The sequence below is a fragment of the Manacus candei genome, unplaced genomic scaffold, assembly GCF_025592945.1.
Source record: "Manacus candei isolate 608988 ecotype Guabito, Panama unplaced genomic scaffold, ASM2559294v1 h1tg000027l, whole genome shotgun sequence".
Lineage (NCBI taxonomy): Eukaryota > Metazoa > Chordata > Aves > Passeriformes > Pipridae > Manacus > Manacus candei.
This window is the reverse complement of record NW_026138075.1, coordinates 5,205,329-5,233,119: the sequence shown is the minus strand read 5'-3', so window position 1 is coordinate 5,233,119 and position 27,791 is coordinate 5,205,329. Positions and strand designations below refer to the sequence as shown.

The 27,791-nt window shown below is 39.7% G+C and overlaps 1 protein-coding gene across 2 annotated transcripts in view; it reads left to right on the top strand.

Moving 5' to 3' along the window:
- Positions 1 to 671: 671 nt before the first annotated feature.
- The window catches only part of HSD17B4 (hydroxysteroid 17-beta dehydrogenase 4), a 61,517-nt gene continuing 34,397 nt past the window's right edge, over positions 672 to 27,791 (top strand). Inside the window, exons 1-15 of one of the 2 annotated variants that reach the window (XM_051789380.1) lie at positions 672 to 789; positions 3,624 to 3,677; positions 7,806 to 7,913; positions 8,277 to 8,336; positions 9,336 to 9,357; positions 9,463 to 9,509; positions 10,152 to 10,236; positions 10,820 to 11,007; positions 14,927 to 15,018; positions 15,593 to 15,617; positions 17,202 to 17,330; positions 24,088 to 24,194; positions 24,884 to 25,117; positions 25,546 to 25,597; positions 26,906 to 26,977. In XM_051789380.1, the coding sequence (XP_051645340.1) occupies positions 729 to 789; positions 3,624 to 3,677; positions 7,806 to 7,913; positions 8,277 to 8,336; positions 9,336 to 9,357; positions 9,463 to 9,509; positions 10,152 to 10,236; positions 10,820 to 11,007; positions 14,927 to 15,018; positions 15,593 to 15,617; positions 17,202 to 17,330; positions 24,088 to 24,194; positions 24,884 to 25,117; positions 25,546 to 25,597; positions 26,906 to 26,977 (1,336 nt within the window). In that variant the 5' untranslated portion in view covers positions 672 to 728. Of the gene's footprint in view, positions 790 to 3,273; positions 3,377 to 3,623; positions 3,678 to 7,805; positions 7,914 to 8,276; positions 8,337 to 9,335; positions 9,358 to 9,462; positions 9,510 to 10,151; positions 10,237 to 10,819; positions 11,008 to 14,926; positions 15,019 to 15,592; positions 15,618 to 17,201; positions 17,331 to 24,087; positions 24,195 to 24,883; positions 25,118 to 25,545; positions 25,598 to 26,905; positions 26,978 to 27,791 lie in introns of those variants that run through there. The other variant, XM_051789381.1, reaches the window with a different exon arrangement.

The following is a 27,791-nucleotide window of genomic DNA, read 5'->3' as shown; positions in this document are numbered from 1 at the left end:
TCTTAAACACGTTCCCGCATAGGCGCCAGCACCCGAGGGTCTGAGCCGTGCCCGGCGGGGTTCCATGGGAGCCGGCGGGAATGCTGTGCCTGGCCCGGGGCAGCCCGGGCCTCTCCTCACGGGGGCCACCCTGCAGCTCCCCCCAGACAGCCGGACAGCCGCACCCGGCACCGCCTCCCGCACACGGGCTGCCAAAATACGGGACGGGAAAGGGCGGCGTATTTCACATTAATGGTTCGAAACAGAGAGTTCCCACAGACAGTGATTTGGATTGGGAAATTGTAAATAGAACAAAAAATAGTTACACAACACAAACCCTAAGATTAACATACAAGAAGTAACTATAGATTAACTCTAAACGGAGGCGTGATGTCTTACACCAGAGCACCAGGGTCTCGCAATCCACTCGGCCTGGCTGCGGCCCCTTCAGACACACGTGGATATGCCTGCGGGAGGAGCAGGACCGGCGGGATCCTGCTCCGCCTTTCACAAGCGCCGTGAGAAAGCAGGACCGGGCGGGGCTGGGCCCGAGCACCACCGCCCATGCACCGCGGCCGCGCTCTCCCTGCCCCTCTCTCCCTTCCCTCCCCTCCATCCCACACTACACTTCCCAGCGGGCGATGGGCGCCGACGCACGCGTGGTCCCTCCCCTCCGTGTCTCTCCTCGTCCCGCCCGCAGGCGGGGCCGGGCCGGGCCGGCAGCGCAGTCGGGCCGGGGCAGCGGAGCGATGGCGGCGGCGGGGCTGCGCTTCGACGGGCGGGTGGTGCTGGTGACCGGCGCCGGAGGAGGTGAGCGGGGGCCCGGGGGCCCGCACCCGCGGGAGGGGCTGTCCGAGGGGGCCGGCGCTGCAGGCTCCGCGCAGCCAGCGCTGCCCGCGGCCCTCGCAGGTGCCCTCGGGGCGGCCAGTCGGGCTTGGCCGGGGACAGGCAGGTTGTTTCCCTTAGAAAAGAGAAGCGAGGCTGCGGGCGAGGCGCTGTCAGCGCCAGTCCCGGCCGTGCCAAGGCTGCACAGGGGTCACCGCTGTGGCTCCTGCTGCCCTCCGCTCGAGCTGAGCCCCGGCACCGCCGAAACTTGTCCCGCCGGTGCTGCTCCCGAGCGCGTGATTTCTGCTCTTCAAACACACGGGGGGAGCAGCGCCCCGTCGGTCATGGATGGCCTCGTATCCTGGTCCCTTCCAGTTGTGCTTTGGCCCCGGTGACTTGACGCGTGTGCCCCGCGTGGTTTGGCACTGCGCTGTTGCAGCGGCGCTTTGCGGGTGCCAGCGGTGCTGCGGAAAGCAGCCGCCCACCTGTTGTGCCTTCCCTGCCCTCGTTGCTCCCGGGAGCCGGCCTGGAGGCACATGGGAGAGGGCAGGACAGAGGGGAGAGGGTGGGGAGAGCCCTCTGTCACAGGCAGGGCGGGCCTGCGCTGTTGGTGGTCTACAGGCCTGGCCTCTCCAGGGAAGTGGATTTGCAGTAGAATGCTTGGTTTTGCCAGCGAAATGTTTTTTATTTGTTGTTGTGGAGTGGGGCTGTTTGTTTGGGGTTTTGTTGTTCATTTTTTCCCCTTTTACTATTATTTTTTCTTCTTTCTCTGCGCATGCTTGACCTTTAGCTGCTGTGAGACCTGCGTAAATATACGAGCTGTCGGTGTATCCACTGGGCGAGAGGCAAAGTTTATGTTTGTGATGAGCTGGTAAAGGAGCTTATTCTACGATCCTCTAAGAAGGTTCCACCCTTCCCCCAGAAAAGTTTTGCTCTCATTTTGTGGAGCTGCACATAGCCAGAGTTGTCATTTTGGGGGCCTAATTAGGTGATGTGAAGATGATGTTGTGGAAAGCACTGAGCAGTCCATGCACCTGAAGGTGATTAGCGTGAGCATAATTCAGGCCAGATGCGTATGGTGTTTTCACACTTTTACCAGACCTATATTTATGTGCTTCTCCCTGTATAGCAAGTCTCACTGAAAAAAACAGGTTCAAACCTTTGATAATAGCAAAACAAAGCCACTTTGATAATAACAAAGCTTCTGAAAAGCACTGCATTGTGTAAAAATTGCTTGTCATAAGTGTGGGTGTGCTTACCCTTGTACTTCTAGTATTAGACTGCTTGAAAGTTGTTTGTTAAGAGAAAAAACTCATCTTGTATGTTTTATTTCATAATAGGTTTTTAATAGGTGGTTATTTAAATTTAGAGAAACCCTATTAAATTCAGATTAGTTCTTGTTTTGCTTTTATTTGGTTCACAACACTGTAGTTAGACTTTACTGCTAGTAACATTATTTTTCAACATTCATTTTTGGATTGGATGCTGGTGCACTGATCAGAGCTAAGAATTTATTTAAACATCTGGAGCACTAATTTGTTTTAAAGTGAGACCTGTTTTCACATACACAGGCATCTAAAATACAGTAGTTTCTTTCCACTTTGGGCAAATCCCTTGTGAAGTACTGTTCCTGCCTGTCATGCAGCATTGTCATTGTTCATGCAATTCAACCTTTTTTTTTTTTAAATTTTGGTTCTTAAACATTCAGTCCTTGCTGACCAATTGAGAATGCCAGCACATATAACATGGTCTGGGTTTTGTGCACTTCTCACAGTTGTGTGGCTTTTCAAAACAACGAAAAAAGTTTTCTTGGAATTGAGTTGCATGAGGCAGTGGAAGTGTATGCACCTCACATGTGTTACTCTCCACTGCAGAGGCTCAAGACAGTCTTAAAGGAATTTTCGATTTTTTGGTGTAAGATTAGTGTGTTTCAAAACAGTCTAAACAGTTCTGATTTTTTTTCTCCCATTTTTTCTTTTTAGAACTGGCTTTGAATGTTCTGGTGAGGGCCAAGTAGACACTGTTTGCACTCTGAAAAACTTGTTTCTGACTGATCGTCACTTGATCATTCAAATTTCTTTTTCTTTTGAAATTAATAAAAAAAGGATCAGTGTCATTGATCTCAATAAGTTTGACTGGTACAGATATAATCTAGAAATGATTTATTGTAACAAATAACTAATGTCTAACACAACTAGAATCTAGGCCAGAGTAAAGGTGCAAGACCCTTGTTTTGTATGTAATGCAGAATTGACAGTCTTCTGTTACCATAGGCAAAATGTCTATGTGTCTGGTTAATAGAGGTATTAGGCATTCCTTTGTATCCAGATGATTTTGTCAATACATCTTGAATCAGAGTTAAATTTTGTTCAATTTCTTTTTCAAATCTTAACTTTAGCCAGGGAAGTAGCTTATTCACTTAGAGTGTAATTAATTAACTTGAACCATCCATTCCTTCTTCACTGTTAAATCAAGACATTAAACGTTCTTCCTTTCAAATGTATTTTTCTGTCACAAGCACAAACTCGACAGCAACTTTCCCAGATGGTTCTGTTGAATGCAGTAACAAGGAGTAAGCATGGTTTGTTTTTTTTTCTCTTGACTGGAGGTTTTGTCTACAGTTTACATGTTTGTATACTTGCAAGTTTTGTACTTATGAAAAACTTTGAACTCCTGGGGGAAATAATGTTTTACTTTGAATCTTGAAGGTGTTTGTGTTGAATTGGTGCATTTTTCTTGATGCAATTAATTTTTGTTTAGCTTTTGTCTGAATTGTAATCCAGAAAACACTTGTTTTTAACTTTTTTTTTTTAACCTAGGTTTGGGCAGAGCCTATGCTCTGGCTTTTGCTGAAAGAGGAGCTTCGGTAGTTGGTAAGTTTTATGCTAGCTAACTTGATCTAGACAATAACCTTTGCCTTTTCACATATCTTGCATTCAGCTGTCCATGGCCTTTTTGACGGTAACCTTTGTTATTTAATGGTTTTCTGTCTTATCTTTTGCTGTTTAACTTTTGCTTCTAAGCCTTACTTTCTTATGAAACAAGCTGCCCAAGTTTCTCCCTGGGCTTATCTTTGCTGGAAAGCCAGTTTGAGTCAGATCATTTCCCAGATTTGACTTTCACCTATGCATACCAGTCTTTACCATGATTTGTGGCCAGAGAGTGTTGTCTTAGGTGAATATTGCTTAGAGTCTTCCAATATGACCATTTGAGTAGGTGAATTTGTTATAGTATCTTCTCCCAAGAAAGAATTTACTGGAGTATTACTCAGTATCAGTAGCATTGCTTCTTTCTGCAGCTCGTGGGACAGAAGAGCCATCTGGTCCCGGTGACAGTGCCAAATAGCTCTCAGTAAAAGGATTTCTGATGGATTTGTAGTACCTTGGTTGAACCTTCTCAGGGCATCTTTAGTTCTGAAAAATGCTGCATCGCGTGGTGATTCTGAAGGTTAAGTTATATTCTTGGGCACTTGCTGGCAGTCAGCATTGCCATTTTTAGTTTGGCTATTAAGAAAAAGTTATTCACTGAAAGGGTTGTCAGGCACTGGAACAGGCTGCCCAGGGAGGTGGTCAAGTGACCACCCCTGGACATATTTAAAGGATGTGTGGATGTGGCACTTAAGGACAGGGTTTAGTGCTGAACTTGGCATTTTAGGTTAATGGCTGGACTTGATCTTAAAATACTTTTCCAACCTAAATGATTCTATGATTTTATGATTTGGCTGCCTGTGAATGAATTTGTACAGGTATTGTTGATAAGTTCAAGGTTAAATGTTTAAAGAGATTATGGACAAGGATTTGCTGTCTAGTGTTTAGCTTTCTAATGAAAATTGCAATTTCGGTTTACAAAATTTCATAAAAATTGTTTTGTTTCACTTCATAGGTTTAATATCATATATGCATGTATAACAATATATGTGCATAGACAACTTTAAAAAAATCTAGGTAATTTTTTTTTTGTGGTAGTTGCCATCTTTAATGCTTGTCTTATTTACTAGAGATGTGAGTACTTCACCTTGAGTTCTCTTATGTCACTAAAGCAGCCCAAATGTTTTGATTGACTCTGTGTAGGTAAGTGTTCTGACTTACCAGAAGGATCTGAAAGAAAATGTATTGTATTGCCTAACCACAGCTAATAATCCTATATCTCTTGGCCTTATTGCCTAATAGCTATATTGGTAAGTTAAGAATTGACTGTAAGGGCAACTTCTTGTTTCCTTTTGGAAACTGCATTGCACTTCACCTCTTCTCACAGTGTGCAATTACCTCTAAATGTTTGCATTTGTCTCTTTTGTTCTCTTATGATTCTGACTTCATAGAGTTGAGAAGTTATTTGTGTAAATGTGATTTTGTTAAACTCAAGCAGATGTGAGACTCATGCCATGTCTCTTTAAACAAGTTCCATGTTCTAAGTTCTGGAAATGAAGGTATGTTGTAAGAACAGTGATCAAATGCCCTGGAAGAACACGGCAGCTTTTCTGCCCAGTCCCACATCTCATCTCTGAGTGACTTACTGTTGATGTGGTTAGCTTGACAAGAGCAACCCACGTGGAAAAACTCCTTTTCTCATCACCTAAAGGCTGCCTGCTGCCACCTTTTTTTGTCATGCTTTGTCTCCTTCATGCCTCTCATCAGAAAAAGTTGGAAGAGGGAGGAAGGGATGCTTTGCTTCTGTCTTGCAATCTGTGTTATGCCCCAACCTGTGGTTTCAGGCAGTCTATCTGAGAGCTCTTCTGTGTTGCTGTTTTAGTTTAGTTTAGAGTAATGCTTTTGAAGCATCTCCCCTGATATGTATCTTATTTGTATTTTGGAATGATATTTGGTTGCGTGAATGGAGTTCCGTTAAAAACCAGACTGGAAGATGCAACTTAGCAGCACATCTGCAGCGTTCCATGTGTCTGTTAGATTTATGACACCAGAATACAGCAAGAAATGAGCTGGCTTGTTTTGCAAAAAAACCATGAACTGTAGATGTCAGGTCCTCAGCACCAACTGTTTCACACTTCTGCTGCTCACACTCATAGCCTTAGAGGAATTCTTCTCTGAGATTCAGACTATTACCAAGCTCTGTCACAACTGCTGTGGTCTCCAGCTCTTTTCTACTGGGTGTTTTCAACCAGAAATTACATGATGGAAAGTTTGAGCTTAAAATACTGTTATTGGTCTGTTTCAAAGCGTAGAATAGCTCAGTTCTTTCTTTCATACTCAATTTTGCTTCAACTCTGTTGATGCCTGCGCTCAGCCGAAGGTACTTTGCTGCCTCTGAAAATTTTCTGAAATATTTAATTAAGTTTTTGTCAGCAAACTGCTAATGAAGTGAAGGGTAAACACATATAAGTTTTGTCTTAGGTTTTAGCGTCTTAATAAGACCGAATGTTTTGTGTAAATGTTTACCACAGAATTGTCCACTGTTATTTCCCAGGAGAAATTAGAAATTCTAGTGCTGTTCCTGACTCACTTTCCTTTAATATCACGTTAAAGGCTTGTTATGTTGCAGACTGAGCAGCCTGCCTGTGTTGCCTACCCTAAAGCTTCACTACTCTTGGAAATTTTCCCTAATGCCTCACCTGAATTGTGCTAGCTGCATGCTTGGATGGTTAGATATTGATCTGTTTAACTGGGAGGTTCTGTCTCCTTTCTGTTTTGCATCAATATGTTATTGTACTTGACCATAGCATGGTGTTCTGCCTTAATTCTTCCTACTTCAGGCTAGGTGTGTTTTGGGTTTGGTTTGTTGTCAGTTGGTTGGGGTTTTTTGTTGTTGTGTCCCTCCCCTCTACAAAGCCCCTCGCTTCTTCTGGGCTTTGGCATTTTCATTTACTCGTATAAATTTTCTACAGTGTTTCTGCATTTCTCTTGTGCTGCAGACAAATACGAAGACAGGATTTCATATGAGACTTTCTTTGTCTGGCTAATAGAGAATGATTTTGTCATGTGTCCTGCAAGCCATTTTCCTGCTTATATGGAGAGTTAAAAAAAAAGGCAAAAAATGGATTTATTTCATTTTGTGATGATACAGCAGACTTACAATTGCTGTTTGTCATCAAAATTAGCAAGAATATCTTGCATATTTTGTGGATTTCACTGTGTCTGGCTTCTTGAGGACTTCTAAGAAGTTAGAAGGCACAAAGCTGGAGTTTGCCATAGTGAAAGACCGTTTAGCAAAATACCATTTTTGCATGTAAATTCAGTCAATTCTGGCTTTCTTACAATTTCATTTTGCACCCGTTTAAACATACTTCTTAACATTTTTTGAAATTCTTTGTTCGAATATAATGTTTGGGGTTTTGGGGAGTGTTTTTGTCCCCTGCTGAATTCTGTGAGTCGGTGAGAAGTGCAAATACAGCAACAGTGCAGCAACGAGTGGTGATGGTACATTACAACTTCCACCATTAATGATGTGTGCCCCAGTACTGAGAACAGCCTGGAAACAAAGCATCTCTGTGTGTCAGGTGGCCCTCTTATCCCACAGGAGCAGGATCTGAAAATCCAGAGCAGACACTTCTCACTTTGTTCAGACTGCTTGATCTCTTCTATAGTGAAGCTGACTAGTAACAATTTAGCTACTCTATTAAACAGGAACAAAGTCTTCCCAGTTTTGCTTACAGTTCATGCAATAGTTAGAGCAGGGTGACAAAAGATCAGAATAAAGCACCTATGATTGGTATGTATTCTAGATATTAATCTCAGAACTACAACACAAGTACACAGGTAGCCTGGGCTGGGCAGACAAGTTGAATGTGTGGTGCAGGGGGGGTGGGAAATGCTCTGCTTTCCATGTTATTAAAAAAAAAAAAAGGGATAACATATATTGCACTAGTTTTTTAAAAAATAATCATGTGTCCTACTATTCTTTTCTAGTCATCTGAGATTTTCAGTAATATCCAGGTACAGCAGGCTTTATTAATACTCCTTATAACTTCTGGCATGATAATGAGGTAAGGACAGAGCATGAATTCTTGAGTTTTAACAATGAAAAATTCATTTCTTTGTCATGCATAGTGAATGATCTTGGAGGTGATTTCAAGGGATATGGCAAGAGCTCCTCAGCTGCTGACAAAGTTGTCAACGAAATCAGAGCAAAAGGAGGGAAAGCAGTACCCAATTATGGTATGTTATTTTTCCAGACAAGTATAATGCCTTAATGAAAAGTTGACATTGCCTAGTAAAGGATTACTTCTAGCTTGCCAGTAACATAATTTAAATAGATGTAATATGATGTGGGTTGGAGATGGATGATTCTTACTTGCTTTGCTTCATGTTTTTCTTGCAATGGCAAATGTTGTGCCATTTAGACTTACTGTGTGGATTTTGCTGTAGGACACATGCAAATAGTGACTGAATTTGAATTTAGTTTGTATTGGGGTTGTACACAGTTGATTTTTCTCAACTCCATGGAGTTAGTTGTTAATATCTTGGAAGTGCAGTATATCCAGTTAATTTTATTTGAAAATTTATACCTTTTCCTTACAGATTCGGTGGAAGATGGTGAAAAGCTTGTGAAGACAGCCCTTGAAGCTTTTGGGAGGATAGGTACAATTGCTTAATTCATATTGAAACTTGTTTGCAAGGCAAAGCCATTGTAAACAGTGCAGTTGACAACAAGTATATGAAACACAGGATGACAACAATAATACTCACTAACTCTTGATGCCCTTGGTCAGTGAAATCTAATTAAGGGGCTTTCAACTTTTAATCTAAATGGACAACTTTTCTGATTTTTTTTTTTTCCGGTGTGTTTTTAGCAGAAGTTTAAGGCTTAATATATGATACTTGTTTTCCTGCCCTTCAGAATTTTGGAACTTCAATAATGGTTAACAGTTTCTGTCTCAAAGCACAGAGTCCATCAAGTGTTATAACAAGCTGCATAAAATTAGCATGAGCAACTGTCATGCTTTGAAAACTCTCCTGCTTATGTAAAGTCAAAATGCTTTAACAGAAATAAAAAAAAAAGCTTGAGGTATTTTACCTAGTAATTAATTGTTTGTTTTTTAGCATGTGATTGCCACTGTTCAATTGTGATTTTAACTCAGGGCTAAATTGTTTAAAGTACACACAATCAAACCCAAGAGGAACCTCATTAAATATTTGACAAAAAATTATTGTGATCCAGGTTGCTTTACTGGCTTTGTGTCTCTGTGGTTCCTCTGGTTATCATTTGGGCTTACTGCAGCAAAGGTGGTGGCACAAACTGCATGATCAGGAGCACTCTGAATTCAAAGCAAGCTTCAAACTGTACAGGATGGCTGCATCCTGCAGGTATTGGATTCCCAGGTAGCTGGCACTTCAGAGCTATACGTCTCTGTCAGGCTTTGTCCCGTTGGCAGGCTGAGACTTAACTGTCCTGAATCGTTGTGTCTTAATTACTGTCCAATGGTAGGATTCGCTATTAGAGACAAGGAGATATAGAATAGTAGTATGATGTATATATGCAGTGTTCTTGTCTAGATACATTTTTAGAAGTGGGAGAAAAGTAGAAACAAGCTTGTACTTTATAAGTGCATTCACTTGGTTTCCCTTTTTTTTCCCCAGATATTGTTATAAACAATGCTGGGTGAGTATACCTGAGGGTTTTGTCCTGTTTGAGTGTGGACTATCACTCTTGTTTCAACAACTGTTCATCTTCTGTTTGTTTTGTTTTCCTAATGTTGCCTTTTAGGATCCTAAGAGACCGTTCATTTGTTCGGATAAGTGATGAAGACTGGGGTGAGTTGATTTTAAAATGTGCTTTCTGTGTGAAAGATGAAAGGTACATTCCTCCCTTTGGAGCAAGGAGGAAGAGAAGTCAGGGAAGACTTACCTTTTACCCTGAAAGCTTAGTGGTAAGCTGCTGGTGTTTAATTTGCAAAACAGATCTGTGCTGCAATGCATGGTAGGTATATGTAGTTCCAAAGGGGAAGAAAGGCTTTACTTACCACTCCTAGTTGCTGAGTGGAATACTAAAAAGCCATGTGAATTATACACAATAGTTTTTGTGAGCAGAACACATTCCCAGCACTAGCACTGAGTGGCTGAATACTATACAGGCTTAAAAGACCCAGAACTAACGAGAGAGGAAAGCATTCTGATGTGCCAAGGGACAGAAGAAAAGGTGAAACCTTCAGTGAGATAGTATTGATGGTGTTGATAAGCCAGTGGAGAAGACTTGCAAAGATGGTCTGTCTTTGTCTAATTCTGCCTATTTGCAGGAATTTTGAGATAAAAAACAAAAAAAAGAGTGCACCAGTCTTTTATTACCAGTGTCAGTGTGAAGAGAGTGTATTTTTTGTCATGAAGAAGAAACATGGTTTATTTCAAGTTGGGAGAAAAAACCCTGGAAATATTGAACTGATATTAATTTGTTCCTAGATATAATCCATAGAATTCACTTGAGGGGATCATTCCTTGTCACCCGAGCTGCATGGAATCACATGAAAAACCAGAAATTTGGCAGGTAAAAATTTGTCTTCTGTTTTGTTTTTTTCAGTAGGGAATAACAGACTGATGCATGACAGTGAAGGAGTTTTGCACCCTTTTCTTTCACTGTCCCAGGGGTGAGGCAAAATCAGTTAAAATGTTAAACCTGTTCAGTTCTGATCCCCCCTCTCCACCTCCCCAGCCAAATGTTTAAAGGGGTTTTCTCCATGTATTTAAATGTATTTTTCTGAATATTCGAGACAGGAGCTGTAGAACTGTGAAAGTACTGTTTCTTTTCATGGAGACTGGTTAGAAATGTTTGTTACTTGGATGTTACTGTAAATCCACGGGATTCTGATCCTGCTTCTTTTTACTCAAATGATTGGTACATGCAGTTCTGCTTGTAGGTTGTGGGTTCTTTTTGTTTGTGGTTGGGTTTTCATGGGTTTTTTGGTTGGTTTGTTAGTTTTAACCTTTTGGACAAATGTACTTGTCTGAGAAGTAATAGGAGTGTTCTTAGTCTGTCTTGGTACATATTACTGTTAGCGCAAAGAGTGCAGTGAAATCAGATTTCTTAGTTTTTTTCAATTTAATATTTTTTTCCTCTCCTTCCCCCTAAGAATAATTATGACATCCTCAGCTGCTGGAATATATGGAAACTTTGGTCAGGCAAACTACAGTGCTGCAAAGCTTGGCCTTTTGGGTCTTTCAAACACAATTGCAGTTGAAGGCCGAAAATACAACATCCATTGCAACACAATTGCTCCAACTGCTGGATCCAGGCTGACTCAGACCGTCATGCCACAAGGTGAATCATTTAAGGTCTACTTGTGCTGATATTTTTAGGTGAATTGAAGCACAGTAAATTTTCTTATCTCTCAGAAAATGCAAATCGTTCACACTTCACACTGATAAGTCATTGTTCCCACTACCTTTTTGTCTCTGAACTGTCAACTTACTTGCTTTGCCTGTTGTGAGGAATTCTTATTTTCTGCCACAAGATAAGAAGCAAGTTTTCTAATTTACAAAAGCAATCTCGTGTGGCAAGGCTCTTTAATTATAATCTCTTCCAAGATCCCTCTACAGTAGTGGAAAGGCTTGTTTGTTTCATCAAATGTGCAATCAGGTATGGGCATAAGGTGTCTGCACTTGTTACTTTATCGCCTGATTGCAAAACACTGAGTTTTTGCACTGTGCGTCATGTGTGTACTTAGTTGTTTCATGATCAGCAGGAGATAATAGTGAACTGAGTTGCCTAATTTTTCCATATTGCACAGTTACTAATCTTAGAATGTCTGAACAGGTTTTAACAGAGCACTGCATTGGGAAGTCAGTATAAGCAACATTTTAGGAGACAGCTGTGTGTAAAGTGTAAATTTAGGATAAATAGCCTGACTAATTACTTTGGCAAATGACTAGAAAAAAGAAAAATAATTTGGAAAAAAGGGGCTATAAAAGGAACTTGCTCTCAGATAGTCTTCAGGCTAATAGATTAGCCTGTTTCATTTCCCTTCTACCCTCCTTTTCCCTGATGATAGGCAGATTTCAAAGCCAAGGAAATAATGACATTTTTCAGACTGTTATACAAGGTATTGGAGAATAGTATATTTTGTACATTATGCATAGTTTAAATGCTTGATTTTGTTTGGTTAAAGTATGCTGGTTTAGGTCTAAATAATCCAGGTAGTTATGAAATCTAGCAGTTCTACAGGTTGTAGTTTTCAGGGATTTATTGCAAATATTTAGAGAAGAGCCAAATACATTAAGCTTGCAGCCATGAGTTCCTGACGTGTAACATGGGGTACAGTACTTGGAATTTTCTGAAGATATTTAAGTTACAAAGGATGATTAAAAACACCTCAAAATTTTCTTTCTTAGTAATTTTAAGAAAAGTGAGATCCTTTGGTCTCTCTATAAGATACTTGGAGCTCTGATAATTGGTTTGTTATCTCACTCCCTTCCTCCCTGTTCAGATTTTCAAATACTCTCAAAATATTTGAACATCTCCACAACTTTAAAAATGTTTTCAAATCTCACATCAAATTATCCTTGTTATCTTAGTCAGTACTTTCCTATTTGTTTTCAGCTGTCTGCAAGCACATATGATTTTTCATTGCCACACTTACGTATGCTCAGCTTGACCTACGTGGTGGTGTTCTTGCCAGAACTCTTAATATAGTTTGCTTCTTTTGTGTGGTTTTTGTTTCTTTGGGTTTTTTTAAACTTCTACCATAGCACTCTAGGCCTAATTTTTGAGACTAAATTGTGTGTGGCATAAAGTGGAATACTTTGGAAAAGCCTAAGGGTTTTGTTATGCACTAACAACGTGCCATGTTAAATGGAATTCATCTTCTTTTGATTTTGTGGAACTTCTGAAAATGAACTTCTGTTCGCTTCTGTTTTACTATTAAAGAAGTACTCATGATAAACTTTCCCAGCTCTTCATCTGGGAAAATCGTGCTATGATTGAAAATCATAGAATCATAGAATTGTAGAATCAACTGGGTTGGAAGGGACCTCAGACATCATCAAGTCCAACCCTTGATCCACTACCGCCATGGTTGCTAGACCATGACATTAAGTACCACATCCAGTCTCTTCTTAAAAACCTCCAGGGACAGAGAATCCACCACTTCCCTGGGCAGCCCATTCCAATGCCTGATTACCCTTTTTGTGAAGAATTTCTTCCTAATATCCAACCTAAACCTCCCCTGGCACAGCTTAAGACCGTGCCCTCTTGACTTACTGATAGTTGCCTGGGAAAAGAGACCAACCCCAACCTTCTTTCAGGGAGTTGTAGAGAGTGATGAGGTCTCCCCTGAACCTCCTCTTCTCCAGGCTGAACAACCCCAGCTCCCTCAGCCTCTCCTCATAGGACTTGTGTTCAAGTCCCTTCACCAGCCTTGTTGCTCTTCTCTGAACCTGCCCCAGGACCTCAATATCCTTCCTGAACTGAGGGGCCCAGAACTGGACACAGCACTCCAGGTGTGGCCTCACCACCACTGAGTACAGGAGCAGAATCACTTCCCTGGTCCTGCTGACCACACTGTTCCTGATCCAGGCCAGGATGCCATTGGCCTTCTTGTCCACCTGGGCACACTGCTGGCTCATGTTCAGCTTCCTGTCAATCCAAACTCCCAGGTCCCTTTCTGTCTGTCTGCTCTCCAGCCACTCTGTGCCCAGCCTGTAGTGCTGCTTGGGGTTGTTGTGACCAAAGTGCAGGACCAGGCACTTGGTCTGGTTGAACCTCATCCCGTTGGAATTGGCCCAACTCTCCAACCTATCCAGGTCCCTCTGCAGAGCCCTCCTGCCTTCCAGCTGATTGACACTCCCCCCAACTTAGTGTCATCTGCAAATTTGCTGATGATGGACTCAATCCCCTCATCTAAATCATCAGTAAAGATATTAAACAGAACTGGGCCCAACACTGATCCCTGGGGGACACCACTAGTGACTGGCTGCCAACTGGATGCAGCCCCGTTCACCACCACTCTCTGGGCCCGGCCCTCCAGCCAGTTCCTAACCCAGCACAGAGTGCCCCTGTCCAAGCCATGGGCTGCCAGCTTTTCCAGGAGTATGCTATGGGAGAGAATGGCAAAGGCTTTACTGAAGTCCAGGTACACTACGTCCACAGCCTTCCCCTCATCCACCAGGCGGGTCACCTGATCATAAAAGGAGATCAGGTTGGTCAGACAGGACCTGCCCCTCCTAAACCCGTGCTGGCTGGGTCTGATCCCTTGTCCATCCTGTAGGTGCTCTGTGATTGCACTGAGGATGATCTGCTCCATAACCTTGCCAGGCACTGAGGTCAGACTGATGGGCCTGTAGTTTCCTGGGTCCTCATTCCAGCCCTTTTTGTGGATTGGTATGACATTTGCCAACTTCCAATCATGTGGGACCTCCCCAGTGAGCCAGGACTGTTGGTAGATGATGGAGAGTGGCTTGGTGAGCTCTTTTGCCAGCTCCATCATGCTTGATGAACTTTAACTGAGGAACAGCTATGTATCTCTTGCTGTTGAAAGAGTAATATTCTAAAAGCTGAAACAGGAAATTAAACAAAATTATTGTTCAAACAGTGGATAAAATAGGTGATAAGAGCTGCCTGGACAACCACAGTCTGCTCCATGACAGTGTCTCAGTTTTGAGATAGTTTTCTATTGTGCCAGATGCTGGTAGAAATCCCAAAATACAATTGCTATATAAATTCAGCAGGGCTGATATTCCCTATCTCTCGTTTGGAAAAATCAGTGTTTCCAGATGAGATGTTTCTTGAACATTCAACAGGTGCAATTATTTTCATAATGCCTTACCTTTCTAACTGACTAGCAGACTAAAAGGAAAATTGCTCAGGTACATCTCCATCAGGATTATGTCTAGCTGGCTTGTCCTTGTTTCAGGCTGCTTGTCAGATGGAAATTTAGGAAGGTCTCTGGCTTTGCAGTCTGCATGTAATTGTGTTTCCAACATTTAAACAGACTTTCATCTCTCTCTCTGAGAAGCAATGTCATTGGGTTTGGCAGCATATGTGTGTCTCACGAGTTGTTCGTATTTAGGGGATCTTCAAAGTTTCATGTTGTTTGTCTTTTTTTCATGACAAAACACTGTTGGTTAAATTCTGGCTCTCCTGTTCATCAGAAGGTGTTAAATTAAGAATAATTTGGTGAACATGTAGAGGTTTTTTTATTTCTACTTTGTATTTTATAATTCCCCTTTCCAATCTGCTCTAGATCTGGTCGATGCTTTCAAACCAGAGTACGTTGCTCCCTTAGTTGTTTGGCTTTGCCATGAGAGCTGTGCAGAGAATGGCAGTCTGTTTGAGGTAATTTTTTTCTTTTCCCTTTCTTCCCTCTCTTTCCCTCCCTGTATCCCTTTCCCCCAAATCAGTAGTTTTTTTAGCCTATCCAGTCTTAAGCTTTTTGGAAGAAATGTTGACCATGTTGTGCAGTATTTGACAAGTACTTCAGGTAGTAACAGCCTGATCAAATTCTGGTGTGTGCTCAAAATACCACCAACTTGCTACAATTCTAATTATTCTCTTTTAAGTTTGAAAAGATACTAAAGAAACTACTTCCAAAGATATTTGTTTTCTAAATCATTCAAATACGGAAAATAACTTGCAGAATTGCAGGATAAATTACTTAATTATGATATTAATTATAGGTGTTGTCATCAAACTGCTGGATCATAAGTTGGATGGAAGCTGTTGTCTTGTACTTAGAGTTTTATGTTGATGACATTCTGGTGCTTAACTGAACTGTTAAATGCAACCAGCAGTAGTTCAGAAATTTTTATTAAGTTTGTATTTGTTCTGGAGTATAGTTTTGTTTCCCTATACTACCAAAGCTTTGCTTTGTGACATGTGCAAAGTTGATGATTTTCTTTTTTCTTGGCAGGTGGGAGCTGGATGGATTGGAAAACGTAAGTACTTTTTGCTGCAGGATTGATCTTGTTTTTTGAATTGACATTAAAAGTATGCAGATCTTCTGAGCAGTTAACCTTTGCTCAAGACATTTTTTTTAAGGGGGAGAAGATTAACAAAAACTGAGGTTCTGAGGAAACTGCTTGTTTTAAGTAAAAGTCACAAATTTAACTTCACGTGGAGGAAACTGGTAACTTAGGTGTGTGCATTGTTATGGTTTTGAGCTGACTGATAATGACTGAAAATCTACCTAAGTAACCTTAGCTCTTGAATCCCAGATGTAATTTGACGTCAAGAAGAATCTCTGTTTTTGGTATACATTGCTGCCTTTTCTTGATAACTTCAGTTTTTCCGTGATATAAAAGTAGCACAGGCTGGTAAACAGACAGTTTTTTAGTTGCTTTCTGCATTTATTTATACCTCTAAACATGTTGAGGCAATTAGTCTTCTTAATAATCAATAGCTATGCTAGCTGTATTTTCCTTGAGTAACTGCAGTAACTAGCTTAAATATGAATGTAAAGAAAACTCACAGACAATATTAAGGACTTTGGAGAAGAAAAAATTGTGTGAAATGTCTGAACTTTTTTCCTAAATGTGTTTAACCTAATACCAGCATTACTAAAGGTTTAACTTCTTAGTCTACATGAATGTCACCAGTGGATTGAAGTAGGGCCATTAATTGAAGAATACATTCCCCCTTCTTTTAAAACATTTTTTTTGCCTACTTGATAACCATTTTGTACACTTCTAACTGTAAATGTACTGGTGGCACTGGAATAGCTTTTCCAAGAAGTGAAGTAAGCAGCTTAAAAGAAGCGGGACAGCAGCATAAAACATCTTGCTGCCCTCCACAAGGAGTTGAGTTTCAATACAGCTGAAAATCTCTCTGATCAAAAGAAAGTATCACTTTTCATCATTATAATGGCTGTTGTTGAAGTTATTGAAGTGAAACCATGTTGTTAATGAGGTATCATTATGGCCTTATTCATTGTCTGTTGCTAATTAAGAGCAAAATCAATATGACAGGTTAAGTATTAGTTGCAATCCAGGAAGTCTATATCCTTACAGAACTGATTTCACATTGACCTTACCAGTTTCTCTCAGGTTACAGTACTGAAATAAAACTTCAAAGACCATTTGGAGATGCTGGCTACTGGTATTAATGTTCTTTCATAGATAGCAAGTGGTTTTCACATTTTTCCTATAGTTTTCCATGGCTTTCAGGAGATTCCTAAGCATTAGTAGTCAAAATCCTGACAGAAGAGAAAGTCTGTAGATACATACTAGCTACGTCTTTTCACTAGACAGAGTCCTAAAATTGATGTAATATTTTTGGAGGGCAGCCGGTTTCTCATGGCTTCAATGAAATTTAAAAGCAATGCTATTCCCTTTCTAAATGCTAGTTAAAAGCGGTGAACCCTTTTAGTCCAACTTGAAGTAGTACTGGTGAGTTACATCAGAGTACTTAGAACTTTCCCTTGTTGCAGAATCTTGAAAATAGTGACCTTGATGAAAGTTATCTAAAGAACTGAAAAGTTTCTTTGTTTGTTACTGAACTCTTTGGCTTATGTTTCCCATTAGTGCGCTGGGAGCGATCCTTGGGTGCTATTGTCAGAGGAAAGAATCAGCCAATGACCCCTGAAGCAGTGAGAGATAAATGGGAGAAGGTGTGTGACTTTGAAAACGCCAGCAAGCCCAGAACCATCCAAGGTAAAGGAGACTTCGAGAGTTGGGGTTGTTCAGCCTGGAGAAGAGAACGTTCTGGGGAGACCTTATTGCAGCCTTCCCCCCCTTAAAGGGGGCCTATAAGAAAGAAGGGACAAACTTTTTAGCAGGGCCTGTTGAGATAGGACAAGAGGTAATGCATTTAACTAGAAGAGGGTCAAATTACATTTGTGTTAAGAGAGAAGTTTTTTACAGTGAGGGTTGTGAAACACTGACACATGTTGCCCAGTGAGATGTTGGATGCCCCATCTCTGGAAACATTCGAGGTCTAGTTGGACAGGGTACTGAGAAACATGATTTACTTGAAGATGTTGCTGCTCAGGAGAGTTGTAAGGGGGTTGGAGTAGCTGACATTTAAAGATCCCTTCCAAACCAAACTGTTCTTTGATTCTGTGTGGATAGTTTGGGTAAGCAAAGCTTAGAAGAGAATACTTTCCTTTCAAACATTTGCTGGAACTTCACTTCAAAATCTACAGAACCAGTGCCTTCTTTTGTAAATGTGTAACATTAATAATTTACCGTTTCAGTATGGTCAGATCTTTCTAAAGAGTCTTTTGTGTTCTTGCCTATAGAATTAAGACATAATTTTATATTTTTTTAAGAGAGGAGCAACATCAGTGTTATTGTAAGTATTACAGTCAGACTAATGATAGTGTTTTATTGATTGCACCTACACACAGGCAGTAACAGTGTAGTAGAGAGATTGTGTTTTACTTTTGGTCCTGGAATCTTGGTTTTTGGTGAACATTTCTCTACCAAAAAGCTCTCTGGTTAAGTCATGGGGTACATCACAGTTCTTACTGTGCCTTGTGTTCCTGGGTCACATCACCCACTTGGCTGGTGACCAAGATGATTTTCAATGTTGTTTACTCTCCTTATTCCTTGCCAGCATTTAAGTGTGTGGGGTAGGAGGGAAAGAGGCATGCTTATGTACAATGTCAGTTGAATTTCAAAGATATTTACCTACACAGTAGATGTTTAAGGTGTTGGCTCTGAAATCCATTAGGACATTTTGTTAAAACCTTAGGGATATGTTTTTAGGTACCTAAAGTAAAACTAGAATAGGATACACTTTGTCCTTTCCCTTATACGTTGTCAATGGAATGTAACCATCCATACAGTAGTTGTAGATCACCTAACTGATCTTTGACTTACAGATGTCCTGTTTTCAAATGTATGTGAGTTTATACATGTCCTCTGTCCTGCTATGGAATGGTATTTATAACAACATAATTCCAGCTTTATAGCTTCTGATCTGTTCTGCAACCTGTCACATGTGCTGTGTTATTTTTATGGCTTGCTAGCAGAAAAGTGTTGCAGAGAAACAGTTGTACGTAGGAATTTCTTTCCAAAATTGCTTCAACATTATGTATGATATTCCTCATCTACCACTTGATACTATCAGGAGAAAAAAAATTGGATAAGATTTTGAACTTCTGAAGTTAATATGCTTACAATACAGCATAGTAGGTTTCTACAGGTAGTTACATTGGCATGAGTCTTCCATGCCGTCTACATGCCTTAGCTTCTGTTTTGTTATGAACTTAGCCAAAATATGGCATCAAGCCACAGATACTACCAGGCTGAATAAAAACTCTTGCAATTATTTGTTGTGAGAATCAGCAGAAAGGTTGAGGGAAATTCTGAAGAAGTTAGCTGATTTAGTACTAGTAAAAGTTTTTTCTACTGCCAAAGTTTCCACTTTCTTACTTGAAGCTATTTGACTGTTAAATAAGGGAAACTAATTAGAGTACTTGCATTAAAAATTAGAAGTTACAATACCTAATATCTGCAAGTTAAAACTCTTCCTGAAGATTTCATTGATTTAAGTAATTTGATGTTGTGAAGAACATTCATGTACTAAACATTATGTATAATAAAAAACCCCACCAAAACCAAAAGAGGAATTAGAAAGATCAAATTAAGTGTGATACAGAAGCTTCTCAATATGTGGTGCACAGTGCAGTAGGTTACAGTTGCAGATTGCACTGCATGTTGGTGTGTTTTCTCCTTGCCTCCACAGTGTACTACTTGCTCTTGTGTCGTTGTCTGATTCTTCCTCTTGTGGAAAAGGAATCGGAGTGTATTGTGATATAGGCAGAAGACAACCATCCATGTCCTGCAGATTGTATACTGTATACAGCATTCCATAGTATTTATTGCACTAGTTAGTATGTTTACTTGTTTCATTATGTAGGGAAACAGTTCATTGTGTCTGCTACACATATGAGGTGCTCTGTTTCAGTTTTTCTCCTCAACTGTGAAGATGTGAGCCAGTTTCAGCTAAATCTAATATTTTAGAGATCTGTAATCAGCTCTTGGATTCATTGTGCATTTTTGATTCTCTTAGAAGCTATCAATGTACAGAAAATAACTTGACTTCTGGCACATTTCAGAAGCTTATTTCTGGTATAGAGCAAACTAATGTAGAACACATAGAAGCTGTGTATATATGTGTGTATACTTTGTGTGTATATGAAGAAAAAATTTCCATAAGAGGAAGAGTTTCAATATCAACTTTCTTCATACATTTTTAGAAAGGGTTTAAATGCTGATGCTGTTTCCTCCTTTGTTAAGGGATATGGTTCATATGCAATGTTCCCTAGTTGGAAAGTGAGAGGAATACTTTTGGAACAAGTCAACCTTTGTTGTGATTATTTTCAACCTTTGCTCTACAGGTTACTCTTTTCCTGCACTCTGCTAATCATTTGCTGCATAGTAGCAGATCATTCTGGGGTGGTGGACATTTAAGGTTTTAGAGTTCAGTGGCAGTGTAACAATGTAAAAAATACTGCTATACCAATACTAAAATAATTATGTTAATTAAAAGGTTTCCTACTGGGTTTCTTTCTGCCAAAATTATACCCCTTGGTATAATTATATATTTCTTGGATCTTAAAAAGAACCTTCCTGAGCTTGTGGGGTATTACAAAGTACAAATTGTCATTGCTGAAGCATTAATTTCAGACATGTTGTGTGTTTTCTTGGCTAAACACTTATATCCCACTCTGTGCTTCCCTCTTCATCTTTTACTTGCACTACTCAAAATTACTGAAAAATAAAGACGTCCTTATCATTGTCCAAACTTCACTTATCAGTGATTTTTAATGTTTTATCTTTCTTTTTTGGTAGTCTCACATTACATTGTTAACTTATAACAATGTATTTGATCATAACCTTTGTACCTCTTAATGCAGTAACCTAATTTACTGTTTCTTTGAAGGTGTAACCCTACATGAAAGATTCATATCTGCTAAAATATTACTGTAAATTCAACACCATACTAGTCCAGTTTATTATGCCAGGCAGCAGAAGTGCAATGAAGACTGAAACAAATTAATATGTTGACTACTCATTTCAGTTGCATGCTGCTATACCAATACCTGGAAGATGAAAGCAATATGTCAGCACTGGAGTTCTTAACTGGAAAAGTTATGTAACATAGTAATTCAGGGAGGGGAAAAAAAAAAGAGTATTTTTTTCCCCTTATTAAAAAATAAAACCCAACAACAATGACAGAAGAAAACTAGCTTTGCTGCCTTCTATTTGATGATGTTCTAATAATTTGCTTAAATATTTTGAGGCAACCAAAAGGAGCAGCATCTTAAAAGTAGCTTTGATATCCAAGGCTGAAATCCACCTTGAAATATAAAGAATAACATTTAGTTTTTGCTGATACCTCTCAAAAAGTTTGGGCCTGGAATCACAGGCATATCTCACACAGTTAATGTCTGTCATGGAGATAAAGAAATAAACCCAGGAGTTCCTGAATGTTTGAAAATCAGTAAATCTGTTACTAAATGGTTCTGATACGATGCAGGTCAAGTGCTGTTGCTGATTACAAATGTAACAGTAGGCCAAGGTTTGAAAAAGAACCAAAATGGGGCCTTTGACATCAAGAGTGAAAAACACCACGTATACATTTCAAAAAAAGATAGAAAGGAGGGCCCTGGAAACTACTGACCTGTCAGGCTGTGAAGAACATGGAGAACAGGGAGGTGATTTGAGACAGCCAGCATGTCTTCACCAAGGGCAAGTCCTGCCTGATCCACCTAGTGACCTTCTATTGATGGAGTGATTCCATCAGTGGACAAGTGACGAGCTATGAATGTAATCTGTCTGAAGTTCTGTAGGGCCTTTCCCACAGTTCCCCACAACATCCTTTTCTCTAAATTGGAGAGAGATGGATTTGATGGATGAACTGTTCCATGGATGAGGAGTTGATTGGATGGTCACAACCAGAAGGTAGTGGTCAGTGGCTCAATATCCACGTGGAGATCAGTGACAAGTGGTGTCTCTCAGGGACCTGTATAGTGAACAGTACTGTTTAATGTCTTCATCAATGACAAGGATGGAGGGATCGAGTCACCCTCTGCCAACTTGCTGAGGGTACTCCAAGCTGAGTGATGCTGTTGACACACCAGAGGGATGGGATGCCATTCAGAGGCACCTGGACAAGCTTGAGGAATGAACCTTTGGGAACCTCGTGAGCTTTTACAAGGCCAAGTGCAAAGTGCAAGGTGCAAGGTACTGCACTTGGGCTGGTGGAACAAGCACCAATACAGGATGAAGGCATCAGAAACATCCCTGCTTGGGGATGGACTTGGAGATGCTGGAGAGTGAACAGTTGGACATAAGCTGGCAATGTGCACTCACAGCCCAGAAAGTCAGTTGTATCCTGAGGTGCCTCAAAAGGGGCATGGCCAGTAGGTCAAGGGAGGCAATTCTGCCCTGGGAGGTCTCTTCTCCACATGGAATATGATATCCAACTCTGGAGTCCTCAGCACAGGAAAGACAGAGACCTGCTGGAGCAAATCCAGAGGAAAGCCACAAAAATGATCAAAGGAACGAAACACCTCCCCTATAAGGAAAGGCTGAGGGAGTTGAGTTTGTTCAGCCTGGACAAAAGAAGGCTTCAGGGGCACCTTATGGTTGCTCAGAACTTTCTGAAGGGCCTGTTGTCGTAGGGCAAGGGGAATGACTTTAAACCAAGAGAGGGTTGATTTAGATTAAGTAGAAGGAAGAAGGTTTTTTACAATGGGGGCTGTAAAACTCTGGCATAGGTTGCCCAGAGATGTATTAGGTGCCCCAAACCTGGAAGCATTCAAGATCAGGTTGGACAGGGTTCTGATTTGGTTGAAGGTATCCCTGCTCATTGCAGGAGGGTTGGACTAGCTGACCTTTAAAGGTCCCCTCCAACCCAAAGTGTTCTATGATTCTGTGATTTCCTTAGTGTTCAGCCAGAAACTAACCAGCTCAAAGTCACTGGACAATTTTATTGTCCTGTAATATCATACATTCTGGAACAAAGACTCCTTGAAAGGAGATTGTAGCATTCTGCACCATTATTAATTTACAGGTCACCTTTATGGTGTTGGTCTTAGTGTGACATTTCATGTAAAATGCATGTTGTTAATCTTTGGATTTCACCACTTAGACTGATCATTAGTTCCTCCATAGAAATAGGTTGTGAACATGCTAAGTTGAGGAAACATTTAGGTTTACTTGGAGGTCAAACCTGTATTTTCCTGTGAAGGTTTTAAAGTGATATGAAACCTTCATTTAGTTCATGCAGAAAAGGTAGAAATAATCTGTTACTTCTGCTAGCAGCTCAGGTATTTCTCTTATTTCTCGGCCTTTCTTTTATTCATTTAATGGATGAACAAAGGTATAAAAGAGATTACCTTTTAAAGGGTTCTTAAAAATTACAAATCTCGTTTTGCACATTTTCACATTATGTAAATGTTATAACCTCATGTCATATTGTGGCAGAACCTGCATCCAAAGAGAAGGCTTGTATTTGGCAGGAGAGGTGACAGCATGTGTTTGTTTCTTGGATGTTCCTTTTTCTTCACAAGATTCAGGCCACAAATAAAACATGGTGATTCTGGCAGTGAGACCATTAAGCAAGAGATAGTTTAGAAAATCAGAATTCTACAAGAGGTCATACAGTACCTTGCACAACGCCCTATTTAGGGTAGTGCATGATGGAGCAACACAACGTTAGTCCAAGTAGCAGTGCAAGTCAGGATAGGCACAGGGGTTTTGAAGTAGAAGGAAGTGACTCTGGGTTAAGGTCGTTCAATAATGATTTTGCACTCCTCTGATATAAACACATTTTTATTTTTCTGTGCACGTTCTCCTCACATTCCGTTTGGTTCTTTCTAGCATTTAATATTGATTTTAGCCATAGTGAACTCCAAAGAAGAAGCTGTTCTTGATGGCCTACCTTTACCATAACCCACTTCACCCATGCATTATCTCACTTGTAATCTTGTCGTTGTTGAGGTCTCAGACTTATTTGATTATCTGTCTGTTTGTCTGTCTATCTGTCTGATCCAGAAAAGAGGGTAACAACCAGGAGATTAGACCTGCTACTTGTATTGGAAATAATTTTAAAGATAAGAAAAGCAGTAGTAATTGTCAGATGTTTGCTTCTCAGATGGTTGAAACATAGCGTGCTCTTTATCTTCTCCTTAAGACCTTCAGATAGGTGTCATGATTGACTGGTGGGTACAGAACTGATGGAACCGGTGTAGAAATCATTTGTCCTCAACTTTTTTAGAGATACTTGTAAAATGCAGCACTATGCTCGATTTGCAGATATATATTTATCGTGTTTAAAAATTAATTGAGAAATACCAGGCTGTATCTCTCTCGCTGATGTGTTTGTTGTGTGTCTAGCTGGAGTGTCTCATTTAGGGATATTTATAAGTGTATTTTTTTCAATTCCTTTCTCTAGAGTCCATAAGTGTGTTGAGTGATGCTCTAAGTCAGATAGAGTCTCAAGGGAATGTTTCTATGAATTCCACAAGCTCTGGATCAGTGGCCTCTTCACCTGTTGACACGGTAAGTACATCTGTCTACCAGATGCATTCAAAGCTAGGTGAAAACCTCGAGCAGAGAATATTGCGTTGCTGATCAGCTTCGCCTCTTGCTTGCTGTCTACAAAAAGAAAGATGAGTTTTAAATGGTGAAGTGAGGAAGTAGAATAAGAAACATCTTCAGATTCCACTCTTTATTTTTCTTAATGATGATTGGAAAACTTAACAGCTGCATAGACTGGATAATGCAGAATCTAAATGCTTATAAGTGCTTTTGAGCCTCTTTAATTATGATATTTTTCAGAAAAGGGAAAGGGCTTTGACATTGTTGGGCAGTGTCATTTTGAAGTACCTCCTTCTCTGTAGGTACTCTTTCCTCGTTTCAGTCTTACTACGGTGTTAATTATTTCATTTGTGGTTTGTTTTAAAAAAGGTCTTATGCACTTCTGGAAGTGCAGTTGTATGAAGTTATACTATTTACTCTTGAAGTAAATTGCTTTCAGCAAGGCATAATGCATTACACTTGGGTTGCTTGTATTGTAACAAATAAATTAATATCTTAATGTGTATTTAATAGTCGTACTTTATGTTTACATGTGATTATAAAGAAAATGTTTAAACATAAAGTTTGTTTGATATGAGAATTACAAAAAGAGTGCAAGTTCAATATCAACTATTTTAAATTTTTATTTTATACTGACTTTCAATTTCCAGGCAAGCATTGTTGGCCGTGAATTGGCTACCAACGTGTATAAATACACTCACTTAGAGCCTATTCTGTATGCCCTTGGTGTGGGAATGTCAACTAAGGATCCTGATCACCTAAAATTTCTCTTCGAAGGAAGTGAAGAGTTCTGCTGTTTACCTAGCTTTGGAGTAATTCCTGCTCAGTCTTCAATGTTTGATGGTGTTCCTTCTCTTCCAGGACTAAATATTGATCTCGCAAAGGTATGGAAGAGTTAAGTAGCTAATGTTGTTTGTCTCATATAACTAGATAGAAGATGAGTTAAAGTACTATTTGTGTAATATTATTATGTTCCTTTTGTTCTAGAAATAAAAATACAGTGTTTTTTATTCTTACCTCCTAAGAAATGATTCATTTACCTCACTTGAATAACATATGTCTTCCAAAGATAATACGGCTGGTCCATTTTCTATTAAATTTTAGTTTGTTTTCACTATGCTTTTTCTAAACCACAGAAGTTTAAAACTTTCTTTGAATATATTTTGAGGATGAAGTTAGAAAAACCAAAGAAGAGCACTTTTTTTTTTTTAAATTTTCTTTACTCTGAACACTTTCTGAAATAACTGTTTATTGACTTGAGGGAGACAACAATACACTGATTGATGTTAGAGCCCTGTCTTTCTTTACATAGATGCTACACGGTGAGCAGTATCTGGAGCTGTATAAACCGTTACCAACCTCAGGTCAGTCCTTTTGTGATGCTGATTTGTTTTTCCCTATGACAACAGTTCCCGTAGCCATACTGTAAATGGTAAGGGGGAAGCTCTGTTTCAGACTGCATTATTGCATGTTGTTTTTACAAGGAGTTTGGGAGACGGGAGGCAAGCTGTTGTATAATTGAAGGAATTCTGAAACTGTGTCTTTGGGATCATGTGTTGCTTTTCTATAGTATAGTTAGTAAAGTTTGCTTAATCTTTCGTATAATAAGCAAATATACTACATGCCTATATTATTCATATAATTTGATACATTTCATTCTTTCATTAAGGTTGTAGCATAAAACTTGTGGGATGTTTATCTAAAAATTCTTCAACACTGATTACATCTGTGTGCTTGTAAGAGGATAAGATTTAAAGTACATATGTAAAGAACAAATTGACATCTCAACAAGGAGGCTAAAAAACAGTTACTTTTCTTCCCCTCAAAATTCTTAAGGTATTAGTTACTGCAGTAGCAAGCTCTTTTCACACATGGCTTTGTTTTCCCAGATTACAGCACCCGAGAAATGCTCTTTAGGCTCATTCAAGATATGTATGTGTGTGTCTGGATTTCTTTGCTAGTAGTTTTTTAAAAATTAGGTTTTCAAGTGTATAGAAGAATAAAATGTCACAAAATAAAAGTCACAAATTGATGGCAGAATTTCTTGTTGAAACAAAAAAGAGATCTGTGAAAGTTATATTAACTTCAGAGAAGTCTGATAATTAGTAATAGGTTGCCAGGACTTCATAAAACTTTTTATTTTTCGTTCCATAGGCTGGTTTATAAACAAATGTGGTTATATGTGTGTCTAGAGCAATAACCTCTTCAGTGACAAACTTCATGAACCCCGAGGGCCAGACTCTGAACTGAGCTTGTCTTCTACAGAACTGTGGTTGCCTTAGCCCTCTTGAAAGCTGGGGACAATCCTTAAGTGAATGGAGCTATTTTTGGAGTTTGAGTCTGAAATGTGATTTGTGTTTAGCTCCAAATGCATGAATTATAGCAAAATTCTGTTCAAAAAACTCCCCACGCTTATAAAAAAAACCAACCAAAAAAACCCACAAAAAACCAACACAAACCCCCTTCACATCTGCAAACAAAGATTTGCAAAGATACCCAGACACTGGTATTATAATCGTGATGATCATGATTACTATGATTATGATGATGATGATGATAATAATAAGGATAGGTAAGTAAGTCAGTAAGTAAGATAGTGTAAAGAGGGATCTGTGAAGCTTTGTTCCTGAAGCAAGAACTTACAATGTATATGTGGTGTTCTTTTCTTACAGGGGAATTAACTTCAGTTTCAACTGTTGCTGATATTCTCGACAAAGGATCAGGAGCAGTCTTGCTAATAGATGGTAAAAAGGTTTATGATTTTTGAAGGGGATGCAGTAAAATTTATTAGGCTCCATTTTTAACTAGCTCTACTAATAACTGCCAGTCCTTCCACAGAAAAGACAGCTTATTAAATCTCAGTGAGATGTGACTGTGTAATTGTTCTTGGGCACTTAACATCCTGAAATAAGAACACTCTCTTCCTGTGTGGGTGGAATAAATAGTGCACTGTGAAAACTGATCAAAGTTCTTTAATAATAATAATAATAACACTTAGTCCTACCTGAAGGCAGCCATTTTACATTCTACCAGCCAGGGTGTGTGTGTCTGCATGTTTGCATGTGTTTTGTGGAGTAGTTAAAAGAATGTCTCCAGAAGTTGATAACTTGTAGTTTTCGTGATTTTGCTGTCTTTAGGTGTGATTATACCAAGGTCCTTTGTGAAATTAGGCAGAAAGAGTAGGTTAATAGGCAGTGCATCTCTAAACACTATTGACCTTTAAGTTCTTCAGTGGACAGATAAAATTGTAAACAGGTTTTTACTGACTATTTTTTCCTCCTAGCTGTGTTTTGTTTTCATACTGGGCTAATACAAAGCCTGTCTGTTTCTGCAACATGCAAAAGTTATTTTTGTGAGCAAAGTCTCAGTGTTTTTGAAATTTCTTCCGGAACTGGAAATGAACATTATTAAGAAACTGAACTGTAAATTTCAGTCTTAAGTGTAGGGGAGTGGAATAGATATGAACTGGAAATAGGAAGCTGAATCTCAATTTAGTGTAAGGAGTCTACTTTGTTTGGAAGAGGGAACAGGTAACCTTAACCTCTGGAAGTCTTTTTA